This window comes from Hypanus sabinus, unplaced genomic scaffold, assembly GCF_030144855.1.
Source record: "Hypanus sabinus isolate sHypSab1 unplaced genomic scaffold, sHypSab1.hap1 scaffold_562, whole genome shotgun sequence".
Taxonomy (NCBI): domain Eukaryota; kingdom Metazoa; phylum Chordata; class Chondrichthyes; order Myliobatiformes; family Dasyatidae; genus Hypanus; species Hypanus sabinus.
In genome coordinates, this window is record NW_026781423.1 from 2,224 (window position 1) to 15,563 (window position 13,340).

At 45.3% G+C, this 13,340-nt stretch overlaps 1 protein-coding gene across 1 annotated transcript; it reads left to right on the forward strand.

Annotated features, from left to right (window-relative positions):
- The first annotated feature begins 2,418 nt into the window (after positions 1-2,418).
- On the forward strand, positions 2,419-12,726 carry LOC132389419 (probable G-protein coupled receptor 139). Its single transcript, XM_059961947.1, has 4 exons — positions 2,419-2,459; positions 5,780-5,910; positions 6,534-7,440; positions 12,600-12,726. Exons 1-4 carry the CDS (start codon positions 2,419-2,421, stop codon positions 12,724-12,726), a joined length of 1,206 nt encoding a protein of 401 aa, XP_059817930.1.
- Positions 12,727-13,340: the final 614 nt, after the last annotated feature.

The following is a 13,340-nucleotide window of genomic DNA, read 5'->3' on the forward strand; positions in this document are numbered from 1 at the left end:
ATCCATTCTAGTCCCGCTCTCCGTCTGGGATCTGTAATGTACTCGTCGCATTAGAAGTCTGATTTCAACCCAACAAATAACTTATTTGAATTTTGCCTCCGCCTTACTTCATTTTCTGTTCCGGTGCTCTGGTTCCTAGCCCATAGGAAAATTAGTTTAAACCCTCGACAAACAGTACCTAACCTTCCGGTCAGGGTAGTAGTTCCCCTGACAAACACGCTGGTTGAACTCGACAGGTCGGGCAGCATCCGCTGAAGTGAGCAGTTACTGTTTCGGGCCGAGATCCTTCGTCAGGACTGAAAAGAGAGGGGGCAGGGGCCCTATAAAGAAGGTAGGGGAGGGTGGGAAGGAGAAGGCTAGTAGGTGCCAGGTAAAAAAAAAACTAATCAGAGGAAAGATCAAGGGGTGGGGGAGGGGAAGCAGAGAGTGTATAGGAAGGAGAGGTGAAGAAGGGATCTAAGGGGAAAGCACTATGGGTACTAGAAGAAGGCAGAGTCATGAGAGGTGATAGGCAGCTAGAAGAGGAGGTAGAGTTTAAGTGGGATGGGGCACGGTAGAGGGAGGGAATTAACGGAAGTTGGAGATTTCGATGTTCATAACAAGGGGCTGGAGACTAGCCAGACTGTATATAAGGTGTTGCTCCTCCAACCTGAGTTTGGCCTTATCGTGGAAATAGAGGATGCAGTGTATGGACATGTTCGAATGGGAATGACAAGCAAAGTTGCGGAAGGTGGCGAACGGCAGGTCCTGTTTGCTGTGGAGGACGGAGAGGAGGTGCTCGACGAAGACTTCCCTCAATCTGCGTTGGGTATTGCCGATGTAAAGGAGGCCGCACCGGGAGCACCGGATGTAATAGTTGACCCCAGCACACTCACTTGTAAAATGTTGCCTCAACTGGAAGGTCAATTTGGGGCCCTGAATTGTTGTAAGAGAGGAGGTGTCGGGACTGATGTAGCACTTACGCTTGCAAGGATAATAACCTGCTGAGTTCATCCAGCGTGTTTGTTCGTGTTGTCTTAACCACAGTATCTGCAGTGTACTTTGTGTTTACCATTAGTTCCCCTCCAGTTCCGATGGAATCCGTCCCTCTTGTACGGATCACCCATTCCCCGAAAAAGCATTCCAATGGCCCAAGGAGTTAAAACCCTGCAGCCTGCACTATCGTCCCTCAGACACACATACATACCATTCCGACTTGCGCCAGCACGATCAGTCAGAAGTAATCCGGAGATAAGTACGTTGGAGGTCCTTGTTCAGTCACATTCCCAACTCTACATACTCACTGCGTGAAGCTCTTCCTCATTTTGCCTGTGTCATTCATGCCAACACACTTCACAAGCTCTGACTGTTCAGCTTTCAGCTTGATGATATCCTTGAGCCACTCGGATGCATCCTGGAACCTTGCGTCCCGGAAGCAGCACACCAACCTTGTGTATTTGCTGTCATAGAGTCTCCTGGCTGTCCCCCTATCTATCTGGTCGCCTATCTCTACAATACTGCCTGACTTTACCCTTATATACAGCGCCTTAGAGCCAGCTCCATTGCAACGGCTGCTGTTGTGCCCTGATGAATCATCAACCCCACCCTGTTCTATCCAAATCCATATACTTGTTGCTGAAGGGATTAGCCATAGGAAAAACGCAAATAATTTTAGTCAGATTTTGAACATAAATAAATTCGTATAGTTTGGTACAGACAAAAGTCATCGATAGTGTCATCTCACTCGGGCTGTTATCTGAGAATCTGATTTAAAATCTGCTGTGCTCTGACACCGGAGGTCTCGACTAATATTCGGAGCCAAAGTTTGTATACTAGGAGTGAAATGTGACTGCACAGCCCTCCTTCCATTGACCCAACGCGAGCTGAATGGCACGTTCATTGGCAGAGGGATACCGTCCTTTGTGTGCATCGGTGACAGAAGGAGGGAAGAGGGGATGGGTGACAAGGAAATTACCGTGTTCAGTGTCAGTGCCATCTCGGTGGCAGCTATGACCTTCTGAGACTGACTCCCTTGTCATGGTCGGAATGGATCCTTTGCTCTTGGATGTGGAGCAGCAAGAGCCGGTGCCAGATTCCAGGAACAACTCTCACCAGTTCCGGGACCAGGTGAATTTCTCCACTGTGGCCGGGTGGGACTGGTGTACTGGGAATGCGGTTTCACTCACAATGGGTTGTTCTGCCATTCCACCCCGTGTGTCGAAAGGAGCTCGCCGTGAAATGAAAATCATACCTCATTTCTGATCAATCCTGGAGGAATAATAAGTTTGTTGTGGACAGTCCTGTGGGATTATGTTACATTGGAAAGACATGTTTACATCTCCAACACTGTATGTACGAATTACAACAACTCGCTGCTTTTCTGATTGCATTGTCCGTTTACCTACCGTCACGGGAGCTCGCAGCTTCTGCCTACTCGCAATGCACTATGACTGCTCAGTGCAAGAGGACATGGCTGCAAGGTAAGGGGTGGAAAGTTAAAAGGGGATATTGGAGGAAGGTCTTTTACTCAGAGAGTGGTTCGTGCGTGGAATGCACTGCCTGAGTCAGTGGTAGGGGCAGATACACTAGTGAAGTTGAAGAGACTACTCGGCAGGTATATGGAGGAATTTAAGTTGGTGTGGGGTTATGTGGGAGGCAGGGTTTGAGGGTCTGCACAACATTGTGGCTCGAAGGGCCTGTAATGTGCTGTACTATTCTAGGTTCTGTGTTCTATAAGTTCACAGATAGATGTAAAACGAAAAACTTTCCCCTTGAAATCTGGAGGATGCATGGCAATGCACAAGTGCAGACAAAATGCAGACAAAATGTCTACGTAAGGCCAGGAGATCCATATCAAATGGTGGAATGTGAAGTACAATGGTGGACCAGAGGGATCGCGGAGAGCACATGGACAGATCTCTGAAAGTATGGGCCCAGTTTATTGGGCAATTTAGCAGCCGAATTGAGATATGATTCTGTTGACTGACGGTAGTGAATGCCAGAGCAGGTAGCTCTGCTGGATCTATAGAAACACTAGCCTGCATAAACATGTAGTGTTGTGCGCAGTCTGGCCATTCCGCCAAAGGGACATACAGACACAGTAACATTAACATTAGGAAGATGTGATGTGCAAGCACACTTCTACTTTCAACGTCAGGCATGAATTCTTAAGAATCCAAACTCCATATCGCGGTATAACTTCTGGAAACTTTTAGACCTTTAGTTGTCACATATCTACGAACAGCAGTTTGAAAATACTCAAAACTACTCTCCTACCACAATTCCGGGGGAAAAGGTAGCAAAGATTCAGGAGTGAATACGGCATCACCCTGAAAACGCGTGTTACGGGGCTTAATTACAATATTTATTATACTATTATAGAATGTATTTATAATTATATGAAGTATAATATAATATTGGCTTCACAATCTGTCTACTTTTGATGTTGCACCTTATCATCTACCTTACTCTACAGCGGTAATACGTCACTCCGCATTCCGCAATTCAACTACTATGACCACAGTTACATAATTGAATAACGTAGAACCGTTCCAAATCTAGAACTACTGAAGTTCATGCAATAGCGTATGTTAATAATTAGGTGTGAACATTGACATTGTCAGCCGGTTGTCCTATTTCCGCCTGAAAGACTTTTGCAGTACTATTCCAAAATAACTACTATCGTTCGGCGGTCAGTTTGTAAAATGAATTTGGAGGTGTCATCTGGAGGTAGTTTGTTATAGTTGTGCAAAATGTAGGTTGAATAAAAAATGCTGCTAATTATACAGGATGATTTAGTGTCAGATTTATGGGACAAAAGCAAAAAGAAAAAATATGATCCCTTCACTCTCACGTGATATCAGAGGCCGAAAGATACACAATGAACTCCAAACACTCACACTGCAGAAGAGACTGCGAGGTACAGTATGAAATCCACACTGTTACACTATACTAGAGAATGACAGGTTCTGAATAAACCCAAAACTCTCACACTGTACTAGAGACGAATACGCACAGAATTATACCGACACTCTCACTCTGAAGAAAAGTCAGCGAGATGCAGAATGAAATCCACACTCTCACACTGTAGAAGAGACACAGAGATACAGTATGAAATCCACACTCTCACTCTCTAAAATGTACCAGCAGGAACAGATGAACCCTACACTGTCACACTGTACCAGAGACATGACCTGATGTCCATTGTTTGGCTCCTTCTTGGCGACTTTGTAACTCCCCAGAACCATCTCTGATGATCGCTGTTTCGTTGGTCTTAAGCCTGCTTTTTTCATCCTCGGGAATGGATATTCCTCATCTTGTCACAGACATGACCCCTTCGAGTTACCATCCTTTCCCTACCTCACTGTGGCAAACCAACCCAGAACGCCAAGCACTAAACAACTTTCACATTTCTGTTGGGCTTTTCCCTGAACACATCAGTTCCTAGTTTTCATCCCCAGGTTCCTGCCTCATAGCATCATAATGAGTACTCCCCCCCCCCAAATTAAACACTTCCCAATATATTCTGCTCAAATCTTTGTTCCTGGCTATGTAAGAGTTCAGGGGGTTGACGTCAGTATCAGCAAAACACTCCCTAAGCCTCGTATATCTTAGTTGAGCTTATTCTCTTCAACCATCAACTTTCTAAATTATTACTAAACTTTTCTAAATAAAAAAAAACTACGTCGCTGTTTGAATTCTTTTTGCGCCACATCTCTTGTTTATTTATTTCTTATTGTTTATTTTAGCGCCGCTTTTGGACGTATTGTACTATACAGACATTTCACGACATTTACTGGAGATAGTAAACGTGATGCTGGTTCCGAGTCTGGTGATGGAAATGAGGAGCCAATGATGATGCATAATATGCACCACCATTTACTGAGACCTTATTCGGAGCCATGGAAGTACCCGCTGTATGACAGTGTTAAAGTACCCCCGCTTGTTATCATTGAAGGCTAAAGATTTCTATAATAAACTCTGTGACAAATATTACCAATACCAAATGGGCATCGGCTTTCCTGGCTCCGAATAAGGGCTCACGTTTACTATCGTTGTCAATCATGCCTGCGCAAAGGGCTGCTGAGTTCATTGTGACTGAAGAAATATGGGTAAAGTTGGAATAAAATGATGGAATCCGTACGGTCCACAATTACTTCAGGCAAATAACTCAGACTGTTCAAGCTCGCTGTAAGGTTCATATGATGTGGGATTGGTTTCAGGATAAATCGTGAGCTAAATTAAAGCTATAATTTGCTTTGAGAGATATGGAGGGAGATGTAATACAATTAAGAACAAATGAAATTAATATGAAGGCAACAATAGAAATAGGTGCTGGTTCATGACTGGCATTTCAATCCGGAATGCGCGGAACTGCTTTAAAAAGTTTCTGATTGTCTACTTTACCAGACGGTGTTATGGACTGAGCTTTCCGTATTCCCTGTGGCGCCGTGAGAACACAGAAGTAGAAACGGCGCATTGTTTGTTAACTGACTGTAACTAACTCGAGTTGTGTGCAACCATTGTTGCTGTTGTTGTTTTTTTTTTTAACCGGTGTATAGATTAATGCATAAAAGGGCAGCGAGATCAGAACGCAGCGGAGTGGCGCTTAGTGCAAGAAGTGCGGCATATTTTGTACAATATCCGAAAAATGGCTCTACTGACAATCCGGCATGTGGCGATTGTATTTTACCCTATTCTGGCAGCTTTCGGTGTTCCGGGTAAGTGTACACATCCTCTGTCTGAAATGTTATGACGCTCTTCTGTTAACAGACATTTCACTCGGTATTCTTTATCTCAGAAACCAACCCAGCGCGGAGACACGGCAGACTATTGCTACAGAACGGTTCGTCGCCGCTCTCTACGCTGATGCAGGATCAGGTTCACTGCTCCCACTCCCCCTGCCGCCTCCAAAGTTCAACGCAGACGATGGTGCTCAAATTCAGAGCGACCAATCCTCCCCGATGTTGACCACTGTCAGCGTAAATTTGATACAGCCGATTGAAATGTATTTTTGTGATTTAACTTTTGGTGCAGGAGCAGTGGAACAGTACGAATTGTGGGAACGTTGCGGATTGTAACAACTGCTGCCGTAGCTGAATTCTCTCTCTGTCTCTGTCTGTCTGTCTGTCTGTCTGTCTGTCTGTCTCTCTCTCTCTCTCTCTGCCTCTTTCGCCCTGTCTCTTTCAGGCTCTAGCTCTTTCTCTCTCCTCTCTCTCCTTCTTTCTCTCTCTTTCTTGCTCACTCGCTCCCTCCCTCTCCTTCCGTCCCCACCCCTACCATTGTGAATTTCAGATCAACCCTTTGATAATATGTCTTATCCGTACCAGTTGGGAATTATAGTAAATATAGCTATCACAGGAATTGAGTGTCCAGCTGGAGATTTGAATTAATTTCTCCCTATCACACCTTTAAGATGATAATAAATGTGATGAAAAATGGCAGATATATCCAAGCGTAAGAGCTTATTTATTTATTGACGTTTCTGACAGTATTCGAGTGTAACACTTCTCCTCGCCCTGTTTGTAACTCACGCTTTGTATCTCTTCCCCTAGCGAACGTATTGACAATGGTGGTCCTCTTCCGAGGGAATTGCGGCCTTTCCAAATGTATATCCCACTACATGTTTGCCATGGCAATGGCAGATCTCCTGGTGATGATGTTCTGTGTAATCGGGTATCATATCGTCATGTACCAGTTTCCAACGTCCTTCCTGTCCTACACATCCGCCTGTAAGGTTGGTATGTACCTCAATGTAACCAGCCTGCAAGCCTCGGTCTGGTTCACTGTCCTGTTCACAGTCGATCGGTTTGTAGCGATCTGTTGTCAGAAGCTTAAAGCGAAATATTGCACAGTGAGGACAGCTGTTTCCGGCATTATAACCGTGGCGCTCCTGTTGCATTTACAGAACGTCCCGTTTCTATTTGAGTTTAACCCCGTCAGTGTAGTTAACGGTAATCATTGGGGCTGTAAGCCGAGCTCGTGGTTCATGACGTCTCCTGTGGGAGCCTCATTCTCCATTCTGCAGAGTATTTTAACTGTTATATTACCTTTTGTTCTGATATCCCTGTTTAACTGTGTGACAGTAAGGCGTATTTTATTAGCCGGTAAATTGCGTCGCGGACTGCGGGGTCACAGCAGTCAAACACAGAAGGATCCGGAGATGGAAAGCCGCCGGAAATCCATCATTTTACTCTTTAGTGTGTCTGGCAGTTTCATTCTGTTGTGGCTGACGTCCGCTGTGACCTTTCCGACCACCCGACTCGCAGCAACCGCGCATTACGACGGAGATTACACCGATTTTGCCTACGTCGCCACTGAAGCCGGCCACTTTCTCATGTACCTGAGTTCCTGCACGAACACCTGCATTTATACAGCGACCCAGGCTAAGTTTAGAGAAGAAATACGGCGGGTGTTAAAATCTCCTTGGACTTTGTTTTCAATATTGGTTAAAAGGCACAGGTAAAGCAAAGCTCATGTTCCTAAAATTCGAAAGTTCATTAAGCACTAATTCTCCGCATCGGGCACCCGTCATTGGGTCGCGATGTGCATCTGAGTTTTATGTGTTTATGTATAATGGGTCTGGCTGTTGACTTGGAACAAAATAACACTCAACTTCATTTTAGAGCAGGAGCGTCCTCGACGGCCGTGATGTCATCAACATTCCCGGTATCTGATCACTCATTCAGTTTCACAGCTGCGTTGACCATCAGGTCTCATCTGGCCGCAGGGTAACTCGGGTAAAGCTGGAGCAATCGCAATGACTTTTATACTGGCAGTGGAGATTCGCTGCGGTCAGCGTTGTGACAGAGCCACCTTCTTGGATATTGCAGCGGGGGATCAATATTGCATAGGTTCTGCCCCAGCTCGACTACGGCGAACTATGCCAATCCCCAGAGCAATAATACAGCCCGTATCCCTCTCTATATTTGTTAAGCCAAGTCTATACAAACACTTTTCCATTATTTTATTATCACCTACATCCAGCACGTCTGCTGCAGATATAACCAAGCAAACGGGGCGAAAAGAGAATGTCTTCAGGTCTGTGTACGCATGTGCCTGTAGGTTTAGCCACTGCAGACGTAGGAAAAGGCAAAGCTGTTGGCTATCTGTACAATATACACCTCCTCGTAATTGAAAAAAAATCTACAAGGACCCTTCACTTCATTTTCTATTTGAAACAATCAAACTTCTCCTTATAATTTATCCCATTCCCCACAGTCTAGAAACAAACGTGAATTTTGATCTACCATTGTTCAGTTCTTACAAAATCCATCCCATGACGTGGGAATCAGAATTGCACCCGTTGTTGTCACTCTGCTCTAACCAGTGCTCCGTACAGATGTAAGACCGAGTCGGAATTCTTCCACGCAATGCTTCGGCGTACAATGCACGTATAACAAAAACCCCTTGTACTGTCCACTTGTCCCACTGCATTCAGAGAGGTATGACCTAGCATTGCAAGGTTACAACTAAAATCAACCCTGCCAAGGTCTATATGTCCTCCCAGAATGTTATTTCACAAAGTGCATTAAGTCACTTTTTGATTCACATACTGTTTTGCGAACAATAAAGGACCCAGCAGTAAATCTACACTTGCCGCTTATAGCCGGCATCCGGGAACAGAGAGACACACGCACACTACCATTTGCATCCATTTACCGAGCTGATATTGTGACTAGTTTGCCAATTCATCTCGGCGTCCCTGTATCTGTCATCGGAGTCTTCTTAGAAACCTTACTGAAGTCCTTCCAAACTCCCACTATCTTCCTGCTTTGTTAAATCGTCGAGATTATTCCTTTAAAATCACAGTCACTTTAATTCCCTATTCCGTTTAAGTTCTGATCTTTATGTGTCTGGCCACATGCACTGATATACGGGTGAAACACCCCGGTTTCCTTGCCTGCGTAAGTCTAAGGAAGACATTTTAATTCCCGCCAAACTTGTGAGATTGAGACCTCGAGCCCACCTCAAACTCTTGTTTGTGTGGATGCTGTGTAATCTGCTATCCTGTTACAAATAACAGACTGTACGTTGCACATGATTAAAGGAGATATATTTATGAATCTTGACTTAACTGAAAGGTTAGTAAAGAATAATAAAAATAAAAAAGCACAATCCAAATTAAACAGTCAAATGTGCAGAAGTTGAAACTCATCTGGAAGTTCTCTATCACCAATGCAGGGCCCTCTGTCATCATGAAATAACACACCGCTTTCCGAACGTCGCTCGCAACCCATCTCGAACAAATGGCTCTCCCATCAGATTCTGTGCTTCGACCGGTTCTCTGCAGCGTCATCTCTCCCCATCCCCCGCAGAACAAAACCCAAGCCCAACCTTAGTGTCCCTCACCAGAGAAACAACCCCTTAGTTCAACCATCCGAATTGGATGGAGCACATGTCTCCTCATCTCTTATGTTCAACCACAAGGCAAACGAACTGAAAACAAGCTGCTTTTACAGAACTAATATGAAACACGTACAGCATAACAGTAAATGTACGAACCGGGGCAATACACTCTGCCCATACCAAAATAGTCATGTCCTCATGAGTTAGAAGTAATTTGTCATCTCAAATTTATAACATCGTTTTCAGTAGAATTTCATGATGGCAGCATCTCTAGTCCATTTGTAAAGGGTCGTGACATATCTCACTAGTGGGATATTCGTAGCACTCTGCTCCCCTGGTGCTACATAGGAAAGCCTACCTGGGTGTCTCCTTATTCTTTGAGACTTCCTTGTCCCATCAACTACTCCTTCAGTTTCAGACACTCCTTGGACACCTCTGGTGTACATGACGAGCCCCGGACTATCAATCCTGTCTTCCTGAAAACCGGAACCTTCTGCTCAGCTTCATCCCCATTTACTGTGGAGACTACACACCCTTCCTGCTCCAGCTGCAAGCCTGACTGAGCCCTGCTAATTCCACAAACCCCTCTCCTTCCACACCCCGCTAAGTTCACCTGACTCAGCGTGGGAAAGGATAAGAATGTCTTCCTCACGGTTTGCGGAGTTGGCGAAGGACAGCATATACCACAATCCCTTTTCCTCATCCTCCGAGTCCTTCAGTCTCTCCACGTTGCCGCAGAGTCCTCTTCCTAGTTGTAGGGTCCAGGGCAGGCTCTGGGTTAACACGCAACTCTTGCCCAAGAGGTAGAAGGTGTTTCTGATGCAGAATCGTCACAGGTCCATTCTCATCCTCTGGTATCGCCCATAATTCTGGTGCGTTTGACACCTGCTTCTCCATTACATAGGGGGTAACTCAAATGTATGCAAATGTATGCAAATTTGTCAGCAAATGTATGCTTCCCAGGTAGCCCCAGACTTTTATGACTACTCAGTCTTCAGGTATGCGTTAGCAGAAGTTAACTTTTTGATCATACCTCCTCCTATTTCTTTGATTCTGCTTGGTAGCCGAGACCTCAGCTAATTCATAAGCATTTTTCAGCTCCCTTCTCATCTCGGACACATACTGCAAAGAAGTCTTCTGCGGTAGATCTTCCTTGCCAGTCTCAAAACAGAGGTTGACGGGCAAACTTTCCTCGCGCCCAAACCCTACCATAACTTCCCTGTCTCATCGGAACGTACCGAAGGAGAACTCGACACCTAACAAACTCTACCCCATCTACACCACTTGCTCTTGGGAGATGCCAAATGTCCCACCATATCAACTGTTATTTTTATACCTTGCCACAATTTGTTTCCCTATCTGCTCCTCGGTATCCCTGTTACTACTGGGCGGCCTGTACAAAACACTCAGTGCAGTTATTGACCCTTTCCTGTTTCTCATGTCCACCACAGAGTCTCAGTAAACAACCACTCCTTGACGTCCACCTTTTCTGCAGGCTTGACACTATCTGATCAACATTTACACGCCCCACCTTTTTTGCCCCCCTCCCTGTCCTCTCTAAAACATGTAAAACCCGGCACTTTCCTAAACCTGAGCCATCCAAGTCTCTGTTATGACCTCTACATTATAGATCCAAGTTCTGATCCATGTTCTAAGCTCAACCGCTTCGTTTACAGTATTCCTTGCGTTAAGACAGACACATCTCAAACCGTCGGTCTGAGTGCGTCCGTTTTCTATCACCTGCCTATCCTCCCTCACACACTGTCTCCAAGCTTCCTCTATTTGTGAGCCAACCGCCTCTTCCCCAGTTACCACACCCCAACAATTCCAGTTTAAACTCTTCCTAGTAACGTTAGCAAGTCTCCAAAATATGATATTGGTCCCCTGGGATTCAAGTGCAACCCATCCTTTTTTTACAGATCATCCCTGCCCCAAAAGAGTTCTTAGTGCTCCAGAAATCTAAATCACTGCCCCCTGCTTCAATCCCTCAGCCACGCATTTATACTCCCTCTCAGAAAAAAGGGGCAGAAAATCCCGAGATTACTACATTTGCGGTCCTGCTTCTCAACTTCCTTCCCAACTCCCTGTAGTCTGTTTTGAGGACCTCTTCCCCTTTTTCTACTTATGTAATCGGTACTACTACGTACCACGACGTCTGGCTGTCCTCCCTGCCACTGCAGAATATCGTGGACGCGATCAGAAACATCTCGGACCCTGGCACCTGGGAGGCAAATACCATTCGAGTTCCTTTCCTGCGTCCACAGAATCGCCCATCTGACCACCGAACTAGAGTGTCGCCCACCTCTACTGCTTCCTCTTCCCTTCCCTACCCTTCTGAGCCACAGGGCCGGACTCAGCGCCAGAGGAACGGACACTGTTGCCAGGGATACTCTCTAGTCCCTGACTGTTCCAGTTCTCTCTCGTGACTGGTACCTACTTGTCTGTCTCCCGTGGCCCCGGTGTGACCAATTCCTTTCACTCCTTATAATTCCTTTCTATCACCTCCTCGCTGGTCATTACCAGACGAAGGTCATCGAGCTGCAATCGCAGCTCCCTTACGCGGTCCATTAGGAGCTATAGCTGCACACAGCATGTGCAGATATGGCCGTCCGCGAAGCTGGGAGACTGACTTTCTGGGAGACATGTCCCAGAAAGGTCAAACTCATCCTGTGAACAGATATGGCGGGGACCACGGGACTGAGAAAAGGGAATATATATATATATATATATATATATATATATATATATATATATATTTTTTTTTTTTTTTCAGGTGGCAATTTGGGAACAGGTTTAATCAAGGTATCCATGTAAATCGGTATGTTTACAAACAGGAAGTGTGAGGGTGTTTGATGAACCATGCCATAAGACACGGGCAGTGGCTTCATCGTGTCAGCTGTCACCTGAATGCATCAGGTGGATGATAGAAGGTTTTGCAGAGATGGCGAGTGCTGTCGGGGTCGGAGGAGTTTACAGAAATGGGAAGTGATGTAGGAGTTGGAAGGCATTGTACAGTTGACGAGGGGCGATTGGGCACTTCTCCACCACTGTGGAAATGGACTTGTAGTACCGAAACAGCATTTTTGTCTGCAAGAACATGAAATCCGTATTGTATCGGAGTGTTTTGCTAAAAATGTTCGTGCAGCGTTATGCTGACAGAACTTGCGTACCTGACATAAGACTGCAGTCCATAGAGTGTATTTCATGTGCCACCATATTGCCTCTTCTCCAAACCTGTCTGAGTACTTCTGCAGAACCCGTTTTACTCTAAGCTATCTGCCCAGCGCCTACCTTCATATCAACTGCGAAGTTGGTAACCAGGCCATCAATTCTCTCATCGAATCATCGATATCTAACAGAACCCAGCAGAACGCCATTAGCTACCGCCAGAAAGCATAACAGGTTTGCATTGCTCTCAATCTTTTCCTCCCGCAAATAATCCAATCTTCGATTGATGCCAATATCCTTCCTGTAATACCCTGACCTGTGATCTTGTTAAGCAGCCTCATGTAGAGCATCTTATAAAAGACAAACTGAAAATTCAAACAAACAACTTTCACTGATTCACTTTTCTGTACTCTGCCTATAATTTCATCAAAGAATTCCAGCAGGTTTGTCAGGCAAGATTTCCCCTGAGGGAAACCATGCTGACGTTGGCCTACTTTATCATGCTTATCCAGGTACATGGAAAGATCATCGTTAATGGTTTTGAAGATCATCCCAACCACTAAGTTCCTTCTAACTGTCCTATGATTTCATGTCTTCTGCCTCCTTCGCTTCTTAAAGAATGGAGTGATAATTGCAACTTTGTAGTCCGCCAGAACCATTCCCAAATCCAGTGATTCTTGAAAGGTCATTACTTATTCTTTAAGAGAAAAATGAGGGGAGACTTGTTCACTCAGAGGCGATGAGATTGTGGAATGGGCTGCCAGAGCAAGTGGCAGGTTCCATTCCAACATTTCATAGAAATTTGGATGGGTTCATGGTGGGAGGGGTATGAAGGAATATGGTCC

Bases quoted from the DNA above. Each gene is read 5' to 3' on its own strand.
- LOC132389419 (XM_059961947.1), top strand. From the start codon at position 2,419: ATGCACTATGACTGCTCAGTGCAAGAGGACATGGCTGCAAG. The intron at 2,460-5,779 runs GTAAGGGGTGGA...TCTTTATCTCAG, and splicing joins CAAGAGGACATGGCTGCAAG to AAACCAACCCAGCGCGGAGA. The intron at 7,441-12,599 runs GTAAAGCAAAGC...TTTTACTCTAAG, and splicing joins ATATTGGTTAAAAGGCACAG to CTATCTGCCCAGCGCCTACC.